The following is a 22859-nucleotide window of genomic DNA, read 5'->3' on the forward strand; positions in this document are numbered from 1 at the left end:
AAGGTAACTCAGACTAGACTCTCACCTGATGCCTTCATTGTGCTGTGTAGACAGCTGTGTTCAGATGCAAATTATATCATGCCTCAATCAAAGTGACATTTCTGTTAAATTAATTCGTCAATGCCAAAAGAATAGGCAGTGGTGCGGCCATAATTTATTCAACTTTCAGCATAGAAAAGCAAATTCAGTTTGGGATTCAAAATTGACTCTGAAGGATGTGGTAGGACGCTTGGCTCATGTTAATCAGAGCTCTCCTTCAAAGAACTCTTATGAAGGAGAGTATCTTAAAGTGGAGAATCATAACTTCATAAGTTTTTTTTTTCCCTCTAACTTAAAGTAAACTCTTACTGTCAAGGAGATCCAGTTGTCAGTCTGGCAGCTGACATATTAATGTCATCAGATTCCCAGATGGAGGAGGGGGCCGTGGAGGGGCGAGACGCGCCGGACTCGGCCGGCGGGGGGGCGGCGTGGATTCCGGGAGGCTCGGAGCAGCAGGCCCCGCCGTGCGGCTCTGAGGAGCAGCCCGTTACAGACCCGGGCTCGTCCTCTCCCGCCACCAGCGCCACGCCGCCAGACACAGGAAAGCCTGAGAGCAGAGACCGCAGCGGCCCGGCCGCTGCCAGTCACGGTGAGCCAGCTCCCCTTCCGCCGCGGCTTGCAGTTAGGCGCAGATCTCGCTCAGCACGCACCACACACAGCTTCCGCCAGCAGAAACACTCTTCCGTCGCAGCGGCAGGCGGGGGGTTTTCGCTTCTCCCCAGAGATGGAGTTCAATCTGTCACACTCTGTAAGGTGGCAGAATTTTAGGCTCATTACATTAGTAGTTACGCCACACAAAGCACCGTGAGATGTAATGATGAATTACAAGACACAGTGTTTTCTTGTCTCTCCAAATGACGTGCAGCTTTTTCCTGTACAAGCTTGCCAAATTTGCCAGATGGACAGTTTCAGGTTAATGAAAACTGATATAAAATGCAGTAAGCTTTTCAGACTATAGCTGGCTGTGTTGACTCTTGGCTGTGTCATTAGCTGTCTATGACAGGGGGACACAAGTGTGACGTTAGAGAGAACTAGCTGTGTCCCACTGAAATTGGCTGAGCTTATATTAGTTTCCTCTTCGCAACTACAGGGCTTTTTCCAGACTCATCAGGCACCTGTAGGGTGCCAGGTCACCAGTGTCCTCCAGTCAGTGCTTACTCTCCTGTAGCTTGCCACAGGATTTGCACCTCTCTTCAGCGCTTCTTGCACGGCCTCAGCGGGAGTGTTGCAGTGAGGAGGGCTTAGTCTGTGACTCCGAAAGTTGAGGTGGAAGAGGTGGGTGTAGGAGCGAAAAAAAAAAAATGGTATTGTTTTGAATGTAACACACTGATGTACCACAGGTTCCCGGGTTCCGGAATCCCCCGAGGAGGAGAAGAGGAGGAATACGACAGAGGGCAGCGGCGCAGAGGAGCGGGAGCAGGTCAAAGAGGAGGCTGAAGAAACGGGGGGCGACACTGAGGACATGGAGGACTCTGCTGCAGCCCCTGCACCTGTTTTTCCATCCAGCGTTGCAGAGCCAATCAGCTCCCCCCCTTGCCCCACCCTTAGCCCTGCCCCAACAAAACCCCCGAAAGCAAAAAGGGTGAAGAAAGTGGTAGCAAAAATTCCCAAAATGCCCAAATTGCCTAAAATGCCCAAAAAGCCAAAAACACCAAAAGCACCTAAAGTTCAGGTGGTATTGGAAGGCAACCGTGGTGAGGGCAATGACAACGGAGATGAGGATGATGGTGATGACGAAGATGAGAGCGCCACGGCCAATGGTAATAACCTTTTGTAAGACCATGTCGTTATGTCCCATACACAAACAATTAATGTCAAGGGAAGTGTGTAATAGTTGATTTTCAAGTTCAGTACAATATGTAGATGATCATATTAGTTGAAGTTATTTCAGATATACCTCAAAGGCTTCCAAACTTTCTAGACTCCCCTGCTTGCACCTTTTCAGTACAGACGGTTGAATGTTTTTAACTGCCCGTTGCATTCATTATTGCTTTTTCTTTAGAGCCCTTTATCCTAAGTAACCACTGTAGGACACCCCGAGCAACCCCAGTGGCTGCAAATTTGGGAACTGCTGGTTTAGACAAACTGAGAACTGTGAACAGCAGACCGGTGGCGCCCAGGGGGTCACGCATTTCAATGTTCCAATTACAGGCGAAGGTCAGCGGAGGAGGATAGCGACAGAAGAGCAAGTCCACTTCCCCCTGCTGCATGGGTAATCGAACATATGATTGCCGTATTCAGAGAGTAGTGAGCTCCAGGAGCTGGGGCGGGGGGGGGGGGTTGATTGGAGCCCCCTCCCTGTTCTGTATGTGCTCATGTGAAAGCCTTCACAGTGACCTGACTGTTGAATGCTTGAATGGATGGCAGGTGGCGGCGGGAGGTGCGGGTGCGGAAGTGCGAGGACCGGCTGAAGGGGGAGACCTGGTACTACAGCCCCTGCGGGAGGAGGATGAAGCAGTTTCCCGAAGTCATCAAGGTAACGCGGCACACACAGCAGCATACGTCTGTCAGTCTGAACGACAGCCAGCACTGTTTTCAGCCATCGTGGTACGATGCATAAAATGCAAATTGCTGGTGCAGCAAGAATAGCAGTACTGGGTAGGTGTTAGCAGAGCATTAAGGTAAATGAGAGAGAGCGATTGAATCTTACAGTTTCAGTCACTGCTTTAGTATACACAGTCATGGCAGTTATTCTTAAGGTCAACTTGCCTCTCATACCCACATCTAAAAGATCTTACCATTGCAGTAAACCATGATGTTATCAGAGTGCCTAATAATGACTTGTAAAAACAGCACTACACAATATTAGAGTTGACTGGGTTTATGGATTGAGCAGACTCTTGGTAACTAAGGTAAAGGAGATCTCAAATCATTTTCAGTCTTGGGTCTGTTTTTTTTTTTTTTTTTTTTGGGCCCCTGGTTTTTCTGATTTTCTTGGTTTCCTCTGGAAACTCCACTGAGCTACATGTACAGCGCTTTGGAACAATCTTTGTCTTTGCAAAAATGGGCTATGAAAAATTGATTTGATTTTTCCTTTTGAAAATGGTGAGCTATTTCAGACCCTTATGATGAGTGTTCTTTTTCTCACCTTGTCTCCCTTAGCTGGCTTTCCATTGCAGCTCACATAACAGACCCTAATGCTAGACCACTGAGTTAGGGACAAATGCATTGCCCTGTTCTACCCTCAGTCCATCATCGTCCCCAAAATTCATTCCAGTGTTTGTAGGTACAGAACTTTTCACAGGTCAGGAATATAGTGAAGACCTTTAATCAACCCTAATGTCCTTATTCATGTGAGCGATAGAAAATGGGAGCAAAAAAAAGTCAGTCCTTTCTATGCTGTGCTAAAATCACCCTTTTAATACTTAACCATTTTATTATAGGCCAGTGTGTTTGGTACCTTACCACAGTGCTTTGAAACGTAGAAGTGAGTTTGAGTTTAAAACATGAGTTGGTAAAAAGACATGTTTTTCAGTCTGATGAGAGGCTTTATTTCATTGCTCATGATTTTAACCATGTGCAGTAGTGTTTGAACATACATATAAAAGGGTAACACAGTCTTTCTGAGGTTTGTGTTCAGTTTACTTATACTTCAGAAATGGCTGTATGAGACAGTTTTAAACTTTTACACAATAATGTGTGTAATAATGCGTGTTTTGTGTGCAGTAACATGGAATGTCCTCTGTCCCCCAACAGTACCTCAGAAGGCACCAGGGCGGCGTCGTCACCAGAGAGCACTTCAGTTTCAGCCCTCGCATGCCAGTAGGCGATTTCTACGAGGAGCGCGAAACTGCCGAGGTTTGTGGGACGCCATGCTCCGCTTTGCGTGAAAGAATGTTGGCAGTTTTATTACGATGATTTTTCTGATGTGCATATTTTATCCATGTCGTTTGGAGGGCACCCAGCACCACTGTTAGAGATTGTCATCGAGGTCTTCCTCCAGTCAGTTTACTGTTACCCCCCCAGTTCCGTTGCCGTGTGTTTCCTTTCCCACTGTCTGTTTTCTCCAGCGTGTGCGTAGCGCATGGCAAGCATTGAGGTGACCTGTTTTTCTGTGGCCCACAGGGTAACAAATGGTTCCTCCTGGCCAACGAGGAGGTGCCCTCCATAATCATGGCCATCACAGGCAGGCGCGGCCGGCCCCCGAACCCCGACAAAGAGAGGCCCCGTTCCCGTGTCCGCCGCGGCCAGGCTGGCCCCGCCCGCCGCCCAGGGAGGCCCCCCAAGACCAAGATGGAGGACCTGCTGAGCAAAGTGGATGCCAGGCTTCTGAAGAGGCTCGAGGCCCAGGGTAGGAGAGACGCTCCAGCGGTGGGGGTTCAGTCCTGGATCTGGAGACTCAAGCTGCTGCTAGCTAACTACCTTAAACATGGCATCTGTGAAACTGCAAAAGACAAAACAACTGGCATAAATTTGATTTCCACCGGCCATTTCAGTCTGAGTGATGTGTGTCTGAAACTGAACCCATTTTCAACATATTTGGAAATGGGACAATGGGAAATGGGAAACAACACAGAACAGCTTATCTAACTAGCTAACGTTAGATTTAATGTTAATTGGTTGTGGCTAAGATAACACACGTCTGTCTTGTATCTAATCATTCTTGCTGTACATAATCACTAAGTAAGTTGATGAGGATTGATAAACTGTCAAATTAGCTCACTACTGCCAGGCAAAATCGAGCCTATACTCTGGCTCTAGTGGCATGCAAGTACATTTACAAATCAAAAGCAAAGCAAAACTCTTGCTCCACTTACGTTGATTTCCGTGACAGTTAGCTCCATGTTAACCTGCACACGTATCACAAGTATTACAAATGCTTGCCTTTTTGTTACTCGTTTATACTTATTGCTTGTGCCGCTGCTTAATTACATTACAGTTGCTTAGCAGGTGCTCTTACCCCGAGCAACTTACAGTTTTTATTTTATCCATTTATACAGCTGGATATTTACTGAGGCAATTTCTTACCGCTATACCACACTGCTGCCCACATCCTGATTACCTACCATATCTGTACAAAGGCCACACAAGCCATTCAGAGCAGTTTGTGAGCTGTGCAGCTCCATCCTGTCTTTCTCTTTGTATAACGTGATACTTTCACTAAAGAAAAGATCATGCACATGCATGGATACTGTCACTTAAAGCCATCTCTCCAGCTTACTTATTAGTGACAAGGCATCAACCAATATGATCCATCTTCTTCAGCCAGCAGGGACAACACAATAAAATCAAATTTTCAACTCTGGCTGCTTACATCTCTGACTAAAAAAATTTATAATTTTTATTCTGTATTATGTGCATTGAAAGCAGTGTACACCAGCGTAGCATCTGTACAGTGAATGTGCACTCTAGGTATCTGAACTGGTCATTTTGCATACACGTACTCAAACCTTGTGGAAAAGTTCTGGTGTATTTTTTGAGCAATGGATTTTTCAGAACCGTCACTGTACCTTTTCAAGCGCTAAGTTGGACTGATTTAATAGTGTTTTAAATCAAAGTGTTGCATGCAGAGTTTGCCAGGGCTACAAGAGATACATAGTTGAAGTTGTTGCAGAAGTAGTTTCTTCTGCTGATGGCAGTGCGTTAAAGTTGTATGTAAACTATGCTGCTGCTGTACACTGTATTTATTATGCTGTATTTATTGTCCTTCTCTATTTTAAGAAACTCTTAATGAAGAAGAGAAGGAGAAACTCAACAAAATCAAGAAGAAAATGAAGAGAAAGGTACAGTAGACTTGAAATACAACCTTATGTGCCTGCAGCTTAATCTACAAGCATTCTGCATACTGGTAAACTTAAAGGCCATGTGTGCTGGATGCATTCCAAATAAAGCAGGTTTTCTCTGAATGGTTTTCTGTCCTTAGTTAAGACTAGGTGATTGAGAAGAAACTTATTCCATACCAGGGTTTTAGGTTGTAGTTTTTTTTCCTTATTCCTCCAGAGCAAAAAAATATATAATTTCTATCATTTATAGGATGTTTTTTAATATCTTAATCAGGTGTCCACCAGGATATTATATTAACTAACTTATTTGGAATGCTACCTGAGAAACACTGACAGTTCTAGTAATATCTAACGCAGGCTGACTGATCATGGAGGTTCAGTAATGTATACATATGTATTCTTATATGCTGAATTCTGTGTTTTTTGTATATGTGAATGAGTAGATGTTCTGTGATTTCCCAATAGGAAATTGTTACACAATCTAATTAAGTGATTTGCTAACCTGAGAGATGTACCCCTTGAGGAACTTTGTACAGGTGTTCTTACTAATCATCCAAATATACAGTGGGTTACCTGAAATAACGGAGAGATGACTTTGTATTTCATTTTAGGCAAGAAACAAAAGAAAGGAAGAAGCTAAAAATAAGAAGATCAGACAGGAGAAAAGGAAAGCTAAGGTAAGCCCGCAACTCAAATCCCCTTTCATTGTTGTCTTGAGTATTTCAAGACGAGAGAGCGTTATATTTCGGTTTTAAACATAGAATGAGGCGATGGCGTGCCAAGGTGTGTAAAAGAGAACGTCAGAGTCTCGTTACTCGCCCATGACCGGTTTTGGCTCCACCTGCTCAGCTCTTACTGTGGTTTCCTCCTCCCTGGGTCCAGCTGGAGAAGGCCAGAGAGCTGAAGGAGCAGGAGGGGCGGGCCCAGTCCCCGGGCCCCGGCGGCCAGCAGCCGGCCCCAGAGCCCAAGAAGCCGGGGCGGAGGAAGAGGGTGAAGGCGGAAGAGAAGGCCGGAGAGGAGGAGAGCCCGGCGAGGGGGAAGAGGGGCGGTTTGGGGCGGAGCAAGGCGAAGGCGCTGGCCAAGGCGCAGGCGGAGGCGGAGGCGCAGGCGGAGGCCGCGGCGGCAGCCAGGAGGCAGGCGGAGCGCAGGGCCCAGGCACAGCGCCGCCTGGAGGAGAGGAAGAGGCAGCTGATGATCCTGGAGGAGTTGAAGAAGCCCACTGAGGACATGTGCCTCACAGACCACCAGGTGAGCCACGCCAGCCCCTTCCGCACGCTCAGAAAGCTGTGTCATTTCCTGTAGCGGTAATCTGCCCCTGCTAGGGATTTCTCTGGTACCTCGGAGCACGCTGTCTGTGGAAATGCCATGGTAGGAATGTTCTGTGATCTATTTTTCTATGCTTGTGGTTAAAGCCTGGCTAACATTGCCATGTTAATCAGTTTGCAGAACATGCACATCTGACTGGCATAAGCAGTAATCTCATATATTGTCAGTAATCTGATTAATAATTGTATTGATTAGTATAGCAGTACAACAGTACTGTATATACAAAGCTGCTGTCATTGCATGAGCATTGTGACCCATTCTCTGGGAATCATTAACATTCTCGCTAGTGATAGACAGAGTAGTCATGCGTTACAGAACATTCTTCTTTCATTCTGTGTCAAAAACATTAACCTCTGGAGGACTGTAGTGCACTTTAGCGTGATTTCTCGTATCTGACGGACATCCCAGTAACCTCGTTGTGCATGACCTCGGTTGAGCTGTAAGGGACTTTGGCTAAAGGGAGAGAATTCACCAGTCACTAGTCAAAGTCGAATCATATTCAGCCAATCAACTTCTGCAAGTATCAAGCCGTTTTCACATATGAACACCGGACAAGGTCCAGAGAGTCAGGTCTGGAACTTGGCCAGAGTTGCTCTTTCACACATGCAGCACACAACAGGAGATTGTCCGTGACAGACGCGTCCACACCTACTAGAAATACTCCGGTTCGGTTTAGGTGAGGGGTGGTGCCTGGGTAGAGCGTGCAGGAGGCAGGACATGACGCAAAAAGTACGCTGCAGAAATCGCAGTGGCTGTATTAGAAACCGCCTACTGCATACTATGAACTGCGTACTACACAAGTATATACTGTATACTGCATGCTGTTTTTCAGTGTAGTTCCCATTAATGCGACCATTAATAATTACATTTGTAGTATGCTACGTTGTCGCTTGAAATCATTGCGAGTTTAGAAACGTCCAGATTTCCTTCTGGTATTTTCCAGTTAGACGCCACTTGCATTCTCACGAGTGAAAAGTGTTGACGAGTTCACAAAAAGCATTCGCGAGTTGAAGTGTTTTCTTTTCAATATCTTACCTTTCGGTGGTACAGGCACATAATGTGGCACGGAGGAGGAGAAGGCGAACATAGCTATTGTACTTTTGGGTAGCCTATAAAAAATCACACATAGCCATCCAAATGGTGCTACCGGTACACATAATTTATTATTAATTATACATTTATTATAACAGGAAGGTAGGTTTTTGTTGTTCGCTATGTAATGTTAGGTCACCAGTTCACCTCACTATACCTATCACTATTACTTAGCTACAGCTTAGCTAACTACCAACTAGATAATAAACTTCTGATCAACGTTATTAATCATCGCAAGAGACAAGTTTTGGCAGTGTAACTATAGCTAACTATCTCTTTAACGATCATTGGACTCAAAATAGCATGTATTTGGACATATCCACAATGTGAACGAAATGGTGGAAAGCAATATACAGGCACGCAGAAAAGACTACGAGGCAGATGTTTGTATTCTTCTGGTTTCACGCCAGTCGCATGACAGAAACGTCATCAACACGCCCACTTGCTCGCGGTGGATTCTCCAGAACGTTGCCTGCTCTATTCACACATGGGCTCACTCCGACTGATTCGGATATTTGCGTTCTCACGTACAGCTCCTCCGGGTAAGGGCCGGATACGTTCCGGCGTCCAGTGCATGTGTGAAAGGGGCTTCAGTATCGAAAGAGAGGCTTCCTCTGTAAGGTGAATGTGACCCTCCTGCCCTCCCGTTGCAGCCCCTGCCAGCGCTGACCCGTATCCCGGGCCTGGTGCTGTCGGGACGGGCCTTCTCCCACTGTCTCCACCTGGTGGAGTTCCTGCACAGCTATGGGAAGGTGCTGGGCCTGCAGCTGCCCCGGGACGTGCCCAGCCTCAGCACCCTGCAGGAGGGGCTCCTCGGCGTGGGCGACAGCCAGGGCGAGGTGCTGGACCTGCTGGTACAGCTGGTGCAGGCTGTACTCCACGACCCAGGACTGCCCTCCTACTACCAGGTCAGCTGTGTCTTCCACACCTTATCTTTTTGTTATTGAGACTTCACACTTTAATAGTGCTCAGATGGACATGCAGGACCTGCCACGAGATCTACAACATTTCTTAATTTTAAATGGCACTGCACATAAATGGTAGAGCCTTGTTTCAGCCAATATGCTCCCAATTACAGTATAGTGTGGCTATAAGAAAGCGATTGATCTGAAAGTTGAATTTGACATTGCCTTTCAGAATGTTAGCCAGGAAGATGCTGTAAAGTTTTTAATTTGTCACTCAAACATCATTGGACACTCATCTCTTGTTAAGCTGTTATTTTATGTCTTTTTTTACATTTACATTTATTCATTTAGCAGATGCTTTTATCCAAAGCGACTCACATAGGTTACAGTTCTTTACAATGTTATCCATTTATACAGCTGGATATTTTTACTGAGGCAATTGTGGGTTTGAGTACCTTGCCCAAGGGTACAGCAGCAGTGTCCCAGTGGGGATCGAACCGGCAACCTTTCGGTTACGAGTCCTGCTCCTTAACCACTATGCTACACTGCCGCCCACACATTTTTTATCCTAATATCTGCGCAAATGGTGCTTAAGCAGTGTAAATCTTTCACAAAGTTGTTCTGGCAGACTAAATGTATATTAAAAAAATCAATATTCAGTTAACAGCTCGATCAAGCCAACCTTGAGGTCCCCAGAACACCTGTTGAGAAGCATTGCACTGCTGGATATATTTCCATAATTTATTATGGAATGCTCCCTTAATTTGCATTTTGTTTTCATTGATGACCTCCGTCCTAAAGGAATGTGTCAGAGATGAAAAGAGGCATGTTTGTTTCTAACGTTTCCCCAGCTGTCGATGGGTTGTCTGATTCGCTCCCTCTCTTTCTGCAGTCCGTGAAGATCTTTGGCGAGAAGCTGGCCGACCTGGAGCTGAGCCGCGGCACCGTGTCGGAGGTGCTGCGTATCTTCCTGGAGGCGCGCGGGTTCGAGCCGGACGTGTGCAGCAGCCTGCGCACAAAGCCCTTCCAGGCGCTCGCCCCCGACACCAAGGCTGCCGCGCTGGCCTTCCTGGCGGAGGAGCTCAACGGCAGCAACATCGTCATCAAGTGAGCGCCGGCCCGGGATCGCCGTGATTGCACAGAACAAAGCCTTTTTTTCATGTGGCGTCTTCCCTTTAAGCAGAGCTCGTCAGGGTGCGGCTGAGCTCCACCTCTTGCAGTACTTCCCCAATTAACACTGGTATCGTGTCAGTGTGGTCAAGATCACTCAGTTGTGTAATGAGTCACAAGTTGTAATGATTTCTGGTAAAGACCACATCAAAGTTTGCAATACTGGGATGATAGTGGATACTACCGATAATGCAATACTGCTACCATAATGAATGAATGAGAAGATTCAAAGAAAACTTCCATTTGATGGCCAACTCAACAGAAAGTATGTGTGCCACAGTCATACCTTCAGAAAGAGTTTCAGTGCTTTTGTGACTCTTTTGCTGTATCTCTTTAAACCAGAGAAGATGAACATTCCGAAAACCATTTCTGTCTTAGACCACCTGTCAGCAGTCTCCCAGATCTCATGAAGAGAGCTGAGAGCGGAGTTGTAGTGCATGTCAGAATTCAGAATGCCCTTGTTAAAAGCTGTTTTCTCTCTGCAGGGAGATCGACAACACGCTGGAGAACATGGCTAATTACAGGAAGAACAAGTGGATAATTGAAGGAAAACTGCGCAAGTAAGCTTAAAGTTCATCTCTCAGGCTTAATACCACTTAATACCAATAGAGCCACACGTCATTGTATTCAGCAGTCTTAACAGTCTCTTAACAAGTAAAGTGCATTAAAGACTTTGCTTTATTGTTTCCTGTATCACAGTAGAAAATTTCTGTTGATCTGGAGCCTAGCCTGACTCGCTACAGATTAACATTGCCTCATTGTCTTGGCTAACTATACTTATTTTAGGCATGTCTTGGTGTAAAATAAAAGGCATGTCTTGGTGTAAAATGAAAATGGAAGGGGTTAAGCACTGCCCCCAGGGGAACTAGTCATGAATTTACCACCTACACTTCCAGCCCTGTCAAATTGGATAGGAGAACCTGGTGTTTCAAATGTGGTAGAGAGGCCTTGTGAAAGATGAAGGGTAATATCCTACGGTGTGCTCCATTTGGTGGCTTTATGATTCCATACTTTCTGACTAGAGGGCGAGTTGCTTCAGGGAGCATTTTCAAGCCAGTATTGGCCACATTCCGAGCAGCTTTGTGTCGGTACCGGTTGTTCTCGGAGCGGAGCTGGGTGGGCTGTGTCGTTACTCCCCCGCCCGTGTGTGTGCACGCAGGCTGAAGGCGGCCCTGGCGCAGCGGACCGGCCGCTCCGAGGAGGAGCTGTGCCTGGAGGAGCGGCGGCGCAGCGCCCGGGTGGCGGAGGAGGAGGAGCTCAGCCTGGAGGAGGGCGCTCTGCTGGAGAGGGGCAGCCGCCGAGCCCGCAAGGAGGAGGCCAAACTGAGCGAGGTAAACGCTGCCGCCGCGGGGTACCACTCAGCAGGGTGGTCTCCAGAGCAAGGTGATGACAGTTTGGCTGTGGCTTAGTCAAAGGTAATCTTTTTTTGTTGCCAAATTCAGAATGAACAGAATTGCAAATTACACCGTTCCTAAACACCTTGATTCCTCAAGGAAGAAAATCGGTGCACTGCAGTTGTCACAGATGGCGTGGCCTGAAATGGCCTGTGGCTGCTCTTGCTGGAGCCGTGATCCCAGGGGCCACTGGTTGGCCTGGCAACGCTGATGTATAAATGTTCTCTCCCCCAGAGCGAGAGCCCCTCCACAGCCAGCATCCCGGACCTGGAGAGACAGATCGATAAGCTAACCAAGGTAGCGTTGCGTTCTGTTTCGGTGCAAGGGCTCGGTGTGAAGAAATCCATATATCGACCAAAAAATGTCGCCCTTTTTTTTTCCCTTTTCAACGCCACCCTCTTTGTGCTACCAGCGGCAGGTGTTCTTCCGTAAGAAGCTGCTGCAGTCTTCCCACTCCCTGCGCGCCATTTCTCTGGGCCAGGACCGGTACCGGCGCAGGTATTGGGTCTTGCCTCACATCGGTGGAGTACTGGTTGAAGGAGCCGAGGAGATCCTAGGTGGGTTTGAGGGACTCCTCCTGTGTCTCGCCATAGAACAAGGAGCCTCGGTCTTTCCCATCCTTCAGTGGTTGTCCAGATTTCTGTTTTTCACCTTAAGGGTGTGTGACCTTCATCTCTGAGCTATGCTGAGCTACCACCCACTTTGTTTTCCACCCCACCCAGAATTCCCTGTTTGTCCTCTACCCAGCCAATTGCTTGTTCGGATATGACAGCTGAAAAGTTTTCGTGTGTTGTGACGAAAACGTTGTCACTAACTGTTTTGATGACAACTTGATGGCAATTAAATTTTGTCATAAATAATTGTTTACATGTTTTCAAGCAGAGTGCCCTCATTGAGTCTGTTTCCTGGTGTAATTCAAGTGTAATTAAGTGATTTGCCTTATGTGTCATGTGGTTTGCAAACCAATTACAACCTGCATGTGTATGAAGAGGTCTTCCAATGCAAGGCATTCCATTCCACACTCTTTATTTTGTGTCTGACAGTGACAGTGGAGTGTGTGTGTGTTTCTCTGACACTTCCTCCCACTCCTGCTTTTCCTCCTGCAGATAGCCTATCGGATGTGTTTGTGACAGAGGACGCGGTACCGGACGTTGTTCCCATTAAGGAGGAGGTGAAACCGGAGCCTCCCCTCTCTCCCGTCGCCACCCCTCCCCCGGCGCCTCCCCCCGACACCCCCGCGGAGGTGGACCCTCTTCCCGGCACTGCATCTCTCATGAGCAGCCCCAGGAGCAGGGGCCGCCCCCGCAAGATAAAGCCCGAGGTGGAGCTGCACCTGCGGACCGCCAAGATCCGCCGCCGGCGCCGCAGCAGCAAGCTGAGCGCCGACGAGTCGGTGGAGGGCAGGGCCGCCGGGCAGAGCGCGCAGGACGCCGCCGCGCAGACGGCCCTCCTGTCCTGGCCGGGCCACGCCCAGGGAGCCGCCTGCAACGGGGCTGCCGGCGACAGCGTGAAGGAGGAGGCGGAGAGGCGCGGCCAGTGGTTCAACCTGCTGCCCAAGACGCCCTGCGACCACACCTCCCTCTCTGAGCCGGCCCTGCCCACGTCGCCGAAAGACCCCTTCCAGTCCCCAGGCGCCCTCCTCTCAGCCCCTCCACAGGTGAGTCCCGTCAACCACCAAGCAACCTGAGAGTGAATGGAATGACCTTGGCTGGGTGATTAAGAAAGTATCTGAATCCAAAATGAATTGTGACTGTCTGTGCAGATGTTGATATTCTTTGTTTTTCTTTCCTTTCTCCACCCCCCCAATTCATTCTTCATCTTTAAAATCTGTCCTCCTGTCTCGTCTGTCCCCTTGTCCTCTCTCTCTCCCGGTCTGTCCAGCCGTTCTTCGGTTCGCCCCTCTTGCCCCAGGTGTGCTCCACCCCTCTCCCGAAACCCGGCAGGCGGCGGAGGAGAGGCGCCAGCACCGGCCACTCGTCCGCTGACTCCTCCGCCCTTGGCCTCTCCGTGGCGGGGACCACCAAGCGTCGCGGCCGCCCCCCTTCCAAGCTCATCCAGCAGATCGAGCAGCAGTACCTCAGCCAGCTGGTGGTGAAGCCCATCCCAGCAGGTCAGACCGTGCCCCAGGCTGTCCCTGGAGTGTCTTTCCTGGTGTAACTGTCCAAGTGCAATTATGTGATTTGCCCTATATGTCATACGGTATGCAAACCAATTAGGGGTGGCAGTGTAGTATGGTGGTTATGGAGCAGGACTCGTGACCAAAAGGTTCGATTCCCCGCTGGGGCAATGCTGTTGTCCCCTTGGGCAAGGTACTTAACCCCAGATTGCATCAGTAAATATCCAGCTGTATAAATGGATAACATTGTAACTGATGTAAGCCGCTCTGGGTAAGAGCATCTGTTAAATGCCAGTAATGTAATGTAATGTAATTATGAACTATGACTTGCATGTGAAGAGATGTTCCATTCCAAAGTCTTATTTTATGTCTGTGACAGTACCGCAGACGCACAGTAAGGCACCTGTCACCTCCGTGACGTCCCCGGGAGTGTTGGGCGGTGTGGGGGGGTGTGCAGACGGTGACACAGACTCTCTCCCGCAGGCATGGCGCGTGGGTGGTGGTGGATCCGGAGCCCGGAGGAGCTGACAGCCCTGCTGCAGGCCCTGCACCCTCGCGGGGTCCGAGAGAAGGCCCTCCACAAGCACCTCTCTAAGCACAGGGAGTACCTGGAGGAGGTCTGCTCCCGGCCCAGGAGCGGTAAGGCCTGCCAGGAGAGGGCGAGAAAGCTCCTTTCTTCTTACCTCTCTCACCAGACTTTAGTTAACTGCACTCATTTTAGATTCTGTGGTTGCTTTGTGCTGTCTATCCTCTTCATTTTTGTTACAGCTCTGTTTGTTAATGCTCTCGTCTTCTGCGTTAATCTAGAATTTCATTCCCCATCTGTGGTAGTGCTTTAGTTGTCCATACCAATTGCCAATACTATTAGCGTATTTAAAGGAAGTTTGGTTTTAGACTCGTGTTTGGCTGTCCAGTTAAGGGTGTTGTTCCAAACAGAAGCAGACTGTAACTGTGTGTGCGTGCGTTTGTGTGTGCGTGCGTTTGTGTGTGCGTGTGTGTGTGTGTGTGTGTGTGCGTGTGCGTGTGTGCGTGTGCGCGTGTGCGTGTGCGTGTGTGTGTGTGCGTGTGTGTGTGTGCGTGTGTGTGTGTGCGTGTGTGTGTGTGTGCGTGTGTGTGTGTGTGCGTGTGTGTGTGTGTGTGTGTGTGTGTGTGCGCGCGTGCGCGTTTCCTCAGACCCCGTGTTCGAGCGGGAGGTGGAGGAGGGCGGAGCGCTGTCGCAGGCGCTGCAGCAGGAGTGGGAGGCGAACAGGGGGGCCATGGAGGCGGACGTCAGCGTGCTGCAGTGGGTGGAGGACCTGGAGCAGAGGGTGCTGGCGGCTGACCTGCAGATCAAGGTGAGAGAGGGGAGAGATCGGGGGCCTTTAACCTCTCGCCATAGTGCGGGTGGGTGAACGTTGTGTTTCGATCGTAGTTGGATTACTTTGCAAGTACGCAAAGACCGAGGCAGAGATCATTATAGCTCCAAGGAAAGTTTAAAAGTTTTTCTCATAGCTACGCAAGGACGCTCTTCACATCTTCCATGTCTGTCAGTTGGATTTGATGTATCAAATACTGCTTGCACACATGCATATTCTTGTACAAGAGTCCACAACATGCCCCTTTGTTTAAATTGTCTTAAGTTATCCAGTGCTCACACTTACGTCAGTGAGCCAGCAAGGTTAATGTTTTATGTGATACTGAAACATATTCCTAAAATGCTGCAGAACTGTTCTGGGGATGTTGTAGGATACCGTTCTTGCATCTGACCTTAGAAGTGATGCTTTCAGTGGCACTAGGCTAGACTTTGACTGCACTGTGCTGGAGAGAATACATAGGACTGACCTAAGTTGTTGCCCTAAATGCATTAAGTTGATTGGAATGAAAACCAGCGCACATACTGCCTCTCAGCATGATAGAGTGAGCTGAGCAGGGGTCACTGGCCACTTTGTGGTAGGAAGTGTATGCTTGCTGAGGTCAGCTGGCACAAACCGAGCTGCCTTCACAATCTCCGCAATTTATATTTCAAGATGGCTTCCCAGAACACAAGGAGCGACACTGACGGTACTGAGGAAACTGCAGCCCCCGAATTTCAGGTACAGAAAGCCAGGTGGTTGGGGTGGGGTGGTGACAAGTAAGGCTTCGTCTGCATGCCTGTCTCTCCCCCCTCCAGGGGAACGTGATGCAAAAGAAATCTACAAATTTTTGGCTCTGAGAGCCACTGTGATTGGCTGACTCAAAAGGTGGTCCTCAGTAGGGCTGTGTGCAAATTGTATGAATGTTGCTGGTTTAATTCTGTCGACACAGAAAGACCGGACCATCAAACGAAGGTTTTGTTGGCCTTAAGTGGTTCCGTAGTTTGTTCCCCTGGAGACAACCAAACAGGCGTGTAGCAGGAAACTTGCAGCTACGCCCTCCTGCTGTAGCAGGGGACAGGGAGTAGAGTCACGCCTCCAGTCATACTAATCCTCCTCAGACCCCCACACCCCCCACTCCCACTCCCACTCCCACCTCTGCTTCCCTTCCTCCTACAGCAGCTTCCCTCTGACATTAACCATGCTCTTACTAACTGCTGCTAATCCGCACTGCACTGCTGCTGTCAGCTGCTGTCTGCTTTGGAACCTCCCTCCAGAGTTTGTGTTGGCGGAAAGACCCCAAGAGCAAATGCTGTCTCTGTAATACTCCTCAGCAGTCCTCTGGAGTCAGAAAGTGCATCAGCTATTTTGCCACAGGCTTCCTTGTGTTTGGAGTGTTTGGAGTAGATCGGTTTAATGAGCTTGACACAAGGAGGCTTTTTTCAGGCCCAAAGAATTATGTATATGTATTAGGTAAGTGAGTGCAACAGAGGGCATGTCTATTGTAAAAAGGATCCAGCTGCTCTGAGGGGTGGGGTGATGAGTCCCTGATTTCGCAGGGAGCATTCTATGGGTCTGACCACAGCACATGTCCTGGCTTAGACTCTGTTAACTCCTTCCTCTCTGCCTTCAAGGGCCTACCTTTGTCCAGAATCCCGTGCCTGCCCGTGAGATGACGGTCATGCACTTATGAAATGAGGAGTTTGATGAAAAATCTGAGAATATGGGCATTTAATAGGCATCTCATGTCCCTGAGGTTTTCCATTTCAGGGCTACAGTAAACTTGGGGGGGGGGGGGATGCCCCACATAAGGGAAACATATGCTTGACCAAGTTCAGTATATCATTTCCAGTGTTGACCTGTTAAACATCATGTCATAAAATCCTTGCACTTCTGAACCATGTCTCTCAAACCAAACTTCTGCTCATCTAGTGAGGAAGACTGCTTCAGTCCAATGAGGGAAAACCACTTCATGTCATGAACTACTACTATCTAAATGAAGGGTTCTCAGCCTCTGAAACGAACATTTGTCCTAATGATTACAGTCTTTCCTTGTTGAGAGGTAGATTTCATTCTGGGGGGCTGCGTCATGCCTGCTTTTAGTATAATACTACACTTCTACTCAGTCTGATTCACTGTGTCTTTATAAAGTATAAAATCACTTGGGCTGGGCCACTGAGACATGTGTGACATCAGATATTGTGGAAGTGTGATGGCAAGATTAGGCTAGGCTGATCTACAATCCCCCCTCCCCCATAATAAGCCTGGCCTTTCCCTTCTTCCCTCTGATTGGCCACGCAGGGCTTCACCTTGCCAGAACCAGACTCCACACGGGAGGACCTCCAGTACCACGAGCACGAGGTGGACCCCCAGGACGACTGGATCGTCAAGACCAAGAGGGAGTGGTCCGGCTTTCTGCGGCTGCCCACCAACCCGCTGGACCTGGCCGTTATCCGGCTGGCCACCCTGGAACGCAACATCGAGCGGCGCTACCTCAAGGAGCCCCTGTGGAGCCTGGGGGACGTGGTCCGGCTGGCGCCCCTCACCCCGACCCCCGGGGAGGAGAATCAGCTGGATGTAGAGAGGTGCACTTCAGGATTCACACCTCTGTCCCGATCCAGTGGACCTACCCCTGTTATCACGTGTCAAGACACCTCCGCCTGGAAAGGGTCTCACTGTTAGTTTGGTCCTCAATGCCCTGGTGTAGTAATTTAAGCAAGTTGAGATTGACAGTCACATGTCTCTGCACAAGGGACGGAGTAAGGGGCAAGATTTAGCAGAGTGATTACACTGTTGTTCGGACAAGCATCCTATCATGGGTAAGAAACAGCCAGGGCAGAGTTAACGTGTAGCCAAACCGAAATAATGCGACCCTTTCCAGAATGAAAAATCAGTATGTGCCTGTCTTCTGGGCAGGTGAAAATGGCCCTGCATGGAAAACATACTGAATGAGAGACTGGACTTCAGAGCACTCAAATCAGCATTTTCCAACCCCTGGTCATGGCAGGGGACACACTGTCTTGCTCATGTTCCAGCCGAGCTCTTAATTATCGCATTCAATTGAGCTGTTAACCAAATACCGCTCTGGATGTGACATCTGTATTACGCACTTCCTTCATTGTGTCTCTTCCTCATAAGTGTCGAGATGTCAGATCCAGATCGCTGTTCTCTTCAGTGCCTGATTAATTCAGCTTTATCAGCACAAAAACCAGCGTATACCAGGCTTGCCAAAAGAGGGTTGTATGCTTTCAAGGCCTGGGAAGCACAGACATCTGATCATTGCCACCACCAGATGGCACCACCACACTTCAGCCATACACCATAAGCATGACCGAGAGTTGTGTGGGTAGCTGGGTGATCTGATGGTCTGCCCTGTGAGGGGGGGCATTTCTGGGCCCAGAGATACTGTGGAATGTGTACAAAACATATGTTGTGTAGATGTAATAATTTAGATAGTAATTATCAAAATATATGAGTAATGCTTTTTTTAACAAAATTCCTTTACATAGTACCATGAATTTCAAAGTGCTTTACTTTGTAGGAGGTGAGCTTGCCTCCAGTACCATCGGTGCTGTTATGCTGCAGGTGGGGAGAGGGGCATTTTTAGAGGAAGGCATCTGGCCTGTGTAAGTCCTAAGTGTGCGTGCTTTGTCCGCAGCCTGGAGAGCGAGATCACCCCCCGGCTGCGGGCGTGGAGGCAGGCGCTGGACCGCACCCGCAGCGCCGCCCAGCTCTCCCTGTGCCTGCTGCAGCTGGAGCACGCCATCGCCTGGGAGAAATCTGTCGTCAAAGTGGTGAGGGAGAGCTCCGTCACCCGCACCTCCGTCCGCACCGCCCCCTCTCCCACCTCTCTGCTCCCGCCCCCCGCTAATCTCATGGCTGAATCTAGATAGCGGTGTGGTGTGGTGGTAAGGAGCAGGGCTCCTAATCCTGGTTGCCAGTCAAGTCCCACATGGGGCACAGCTGTTGTACCCTTGGTTGAGATACTTTGGACTGGCACTTAATCCAGAGTTGCCTCTGTAAACGTCCAGCTGTATTAATGGATACCGTGTAACAGCTGTAAGCTATGGAAACAGCTGTAGATAACAGCTTCTGCTATGCAGGTATAATTTAGAAACCATTTCTGTTTGCCTTATCTCTCATGTCTGTCATCCATTTCCCTGCTAAATGGCTGGTGTGTCACTGGTATATAAATATGTTGTGTGTGGTGAGCCTCAGGAGGAGCCGTGTCTCACCCTCTCTGTCACCCTGCAGACCTGCCAGGTGTGCCGCAAGGGGGACAACGACGAGTGCCTGCTGCTGTGTGACGCCTGCGACCGCGGCTGCCACATGTACTGCCTGCGGCCCAAAGTCACACAGGTCCCCGAGGGAGACTGGTTCTGCCCCACCTGCATCTCCAAGGTAACCAGCAAGGGAGGGAGGAGTTAGAAGACGGAGGGGAATCGCTTCTGCGTCTGGGGGGGTTTCCACCATTTCCTGCCATTTCCATATGAGACTTCAGTGAGAGTGACATCAGTAAAAGGGCCGTGGATGATACGCTCCTTCAAAACCTGCGTTTGAAGCTTGCAGCCTCAGCCAAGCATTGAAATAACTGTCTTGCTGACTGTCCTCCTCTCCGCACCCCCCCCCCCCCCCGCCCAGGCGAATGGCGAGTCCCTGCGGCTCCAGCGCCCGCCGAAATCGAGGTTGCGGTTCCGGAAGAGGCAGGCTGGGGGCTATGACTCTGGGAGCTCGGACGAGGATGACAGCCCCCGGAGGGGAGGGGGCATGACGACGCGACGGAGGGACGGGCAGGCCGCCACCGCCTCCCCCTACACCCGCTTCTCAGGAGACAGTTCCTCACCCGCCAAACGCCGGCGCATGACCACTCGCAACCAGCCTGACCTCACCTACTGCGAGTACGTCAGGGACCCAGGCGGGGGGGGGTGCACGGACAGCTAGTGATCTCTTTAGGGGGATGACGACTTGGATCAGTTTTTAAGTCTGTGTGAGACTTGCACGTACAGGTGTTTGCGTGTGTGCGTGGCATGGGTATCGTGTTTTGTGTGTGTGTGTGTGTGTGTGTGTGTGTGTGTGTGAAAAACCTGTGGCGATGCACTGAGCGCTCTGACTCGTGACTCTGCCCCTGCGCAGGATCATCCTGATGGAGATGGAGTCTCACAGCGACGCCTGGCCCTTCCTGGAGCCCGTCAACCCTCGGCTCGTACCCGGGTACCGGCGCATCATCAAGAACCCCATGGACTTCCTCACCATGCGGGAACGCCTGCTGCAGGGAGGGTGAGAGTCTGCTGCGCCCACACGCTGTGGTGCAGACGCAATCCTGCAGCATGCGCCTGCCGAAGGCTCCAGATAGTTAGCCCCAAAGCCTGAACATTTACACTGCATCCACAAACTTCTTCTTGCACCTGCTGGGGCACTTAACAGAATGTGGTGTGTTACGGAATGACTCCTACTATCAAATTGTGTCACTTAGGCTAAGAGCAGAGACAATATTAAATCCTAACTTTTTTGTATGGACTTAAGGAAGTCGCTGTGGATAACAGCATTTTTTAAATGGCCAAATGTAATATAAATGGATGGGGGCCAGATTTGAGACTCCTCTTGTCACATTTAAGATGGAGGAAAGCAGCTTTCCTCTCTGATGAAGTGTCAGGGCAGAGCCGCCGAGTCTTATGTAGTGGGTTTCCTTTGAAAAGCAAAAACTGGGGTGTAATTAACAATCACGCCTCACCTGTGTCTTGCCTCTGACAGGTATTGCAGCTGCGAGGAGTTTGCGGCCGATGCCCAGCTGGTCTTCAACAACTGCGAGCTTTTCAACGAGGACACCTCGGAGGTGGGCATGGCCGGCCACTCCATGCGGCGCTTCTTTGAGAGCCGCTGGGCCGAGTTCTACCAGAACAAGGACAACAAGTAGACCTGGGGGGATGGGCCCATGGAACCTGTGTGTGTGTGTGTGTGTGTGTGTGTGTGGCCGTGCGGGTGCGTGCATGTGGGCGTGTGTGTGTGTGTGTGTGTGTGTGTGTGTGGACCCTCCCTCCCTGTTTGTGGCCGCTCCTCATTACCACCAAAAACTGCTACTGGAGCTGCTTCCAGCTCACTGTATGAATATATGTATAGAATTTTATTTCTTTGTTTTTGTTTTATTTTTCTGTCTCCATACAGCCCAGCCTGATGGTGCTGGGACAGAAAGCAAACAAAAAGCAAACGCATCCCATCACAGAAAGTGTGACATGGCATGTTCAGAGCCTCTCTCTCTCTCTCTCTTGTCTGTTCACTGTTTGTGACTTTTTACTGTTCACGTTATTTTATTTTTTTATGCCGCCACACCTGTGCGTCGCACCAAGTCTACTGAGCATCCCACCTGTCTCCTGAGGCACTGAAATGCCACACCCCCATTGGTTTGTTATCGTACTCTTCGCCACGGTTCAGTCAGAGCAATGCAACCCATACACAGCAGGCCAAACCGGTGTCGACTGTTTCACTCAACTCCAAAACCACTCGAAGCCAAACTCATTCTGAATCAACTCTGACCACGTCACATATCCATTCATCTGAAATGTAACCTAGTGGTCTTAAGACTAGAAGCAATTTTTTCTCAATTTATTTTTATTATATATTCTATATATATATATAAAGATACAAATAGCTGAGATTATTTAATAGCAATAGGTCATAGTGAATGTGTACAGACCACGTTAGAGATGTCTAGGTGATAAATTAAATGGCTGGTGAAACAAAAAAAAAAAAAAAATTAACTTGTTTTCCAAAATTGTCTTGAGTGACTGCCCCCCCCCCCCCCCCGTGCTGCTCATTCTAAAATACTCTTTACAAACTGGAGGATGTCTTCTTTTTATTGTTCTGGCTTGTTTGTTTCTGAAGTTGAGTTCATAGCCATCTGCTGACTGCTCCTGACCTGTTAAGACGGGATTTGTCCATTGTAAGCATTTGTTGAAAGGAATCGTACGTGGAATTAGGAGTGGTGACCATACTTAAAGTAATTTTGTAATTGACTTCTGCTTTTATTTTGTTTTGTGCTGGTTTGAGATCTTGTCCCAGTTTGCTCAATAGTTTGTGCATAAACATTAGCTGGACCTGCTTTTAAAAGGCAAGGGGTAGGTACCTTTTGGAACAAAAGTTTTAGCAGAATTTGTCAGAATTTTTTTTTAAATACATGTGGAGAAACTTGAAAGCTCATAAAAAAAGACGGATTCTCATGTTTTAGAGCTACAGTTTTAAGAAGGCACAGAGCTGTCACTTTGATTTTATAAAATGTTACAAGGAAGCTTGGCAGACCTTTTACTCAACCATTTTACTTAATTACTCGCATTTTTAAGAATGGCAGTTAAACAGTGTGTTGACTTGCAAGTTGAATTCTCTACCCCATCTGTAATAGTGAACTCGGTCACCTGACCTCTTCAACCACATTACTGTTCTTGTAACACTAGTTTGGACATTTGCTGCTAAAGTCGTGGTTCGCCTGAAGTCAAATTGGGCTCATTGGCATGCTTGAACTGTTTTTTTTTTTTTTTAGGATATAGTGATCAACACTGTATACGTCTAAATGTAAAAGCCTTCAATGAAAAATCAATGCTCCCTTTTACCTGCTATAAGCGCTTGCTTGGTCGCTTTTCTTTTTGTGCATCATGGACCCCAGTGGTAACAATTTTGTGAAAGGTTATTGCAACAGAGCAAAATCTATTTAGGTTCTGTATATGACTAAAAATGTTTGTGATTTGAATTGGCCGAGACGATGTTTGGAGTAA

The 22859-nt window shown here is 48.7% G+C and overlaps 1 protein-coding gene across 1 annotated transcript in view; it reads left to right on the forward strand.

The window, feature by feature from the left end:
- The window catches only part of LOC118778663 (bromodomain adjacent to zinc finger domain protein 2A-like), a 30238-nt gene extending 9190 nt beyond the window's left edge, over positions 1–21048 (forward strand). The window contains exons 5-30 of the mRNA XM_036530271.1: positions 401–628; positions 1380–1799; positions 2191–2251; positions 2407–2515; positions 3736–3837; positions 4105–4330; positions 5701–5762; positions 6374–6439; positions 6645–7010; positions 8834–9088; positions 9978–10192; positions 10741–10815; positions 11415–11586; positions 11884–11946; positions 12062–12206; positions 12756–13306; positions 13531–13759; positions 14249–14404; positions 14939–15099; positions 15772–15837; positions 17398–17681; positions 18755–18890; positions 19351–19497; positions 19738–19994; positions 20230–20373; positions 20848–21048. Coding sequence (XP_036386164.1) covers positions 401–628; positions 1380–1799; positions 2191–2251; positions 2407–2515; positions 3736–3837; positions 4105–4330; positions 5701–5762; positions 6374–6439; positions 6645–7010; positions 8834–9088; positions 9978–10192; positions 10741–10815; positions 11415–11586; positions 11884–11946; positions 12062–12206; positions 12756–13306; positions 13531–13759; positions 14249–14404; positions 14939–15099; positions 15772–15837; positions 17398–17681; positions 18755–18890; positions 19351–19497; positions 19738–19994; positions 20230–20373; positions 20848–21010 — 4859 coding nt within the window. The 3' untranslated portion in view covers positions 21011–21048. The remainder of the gene's footprint in view (positions 1–400; positions 629–1379; positions 1800–2190; positions 2252–2406; positions 2516–3735; positions 3838–4104; positions 4331–5700; positions 5763–6373; positions 6440–6644; positions 7011–8833; positions 9089–9977; positions 10193–10740; positions 10816–11414; positions 11587–11883; positions 11947–12061; positions 12207–12755; positions 13307–13530; positions 13760–14248; positions 14405–14938; positions 15100–15771; positions 15838–17397; positions 17682–18754; positions 18891–19350; positions 19498–19737; positions 19995–20229; positions 20374–20847) is intronic.
- The last annotated feature ends 1811 nt before the right edge of the window (positions 21049–22859 follow it).

This window comes from Megalops cyprinoides, chromosome 6 (assembly GCF_013368585.1).
Source record: "Megalops cyprinoides isolate fMegCyp1 chromosome 6, fMegCyp1.pri, whole genome shotgun sequence".
Lineage (NCBI taxonomy): Eukaryota > Metazoa > Chordata > Actinopteri > Elopiformes > Megalopidae > Megalops > Megalops cyprinoides.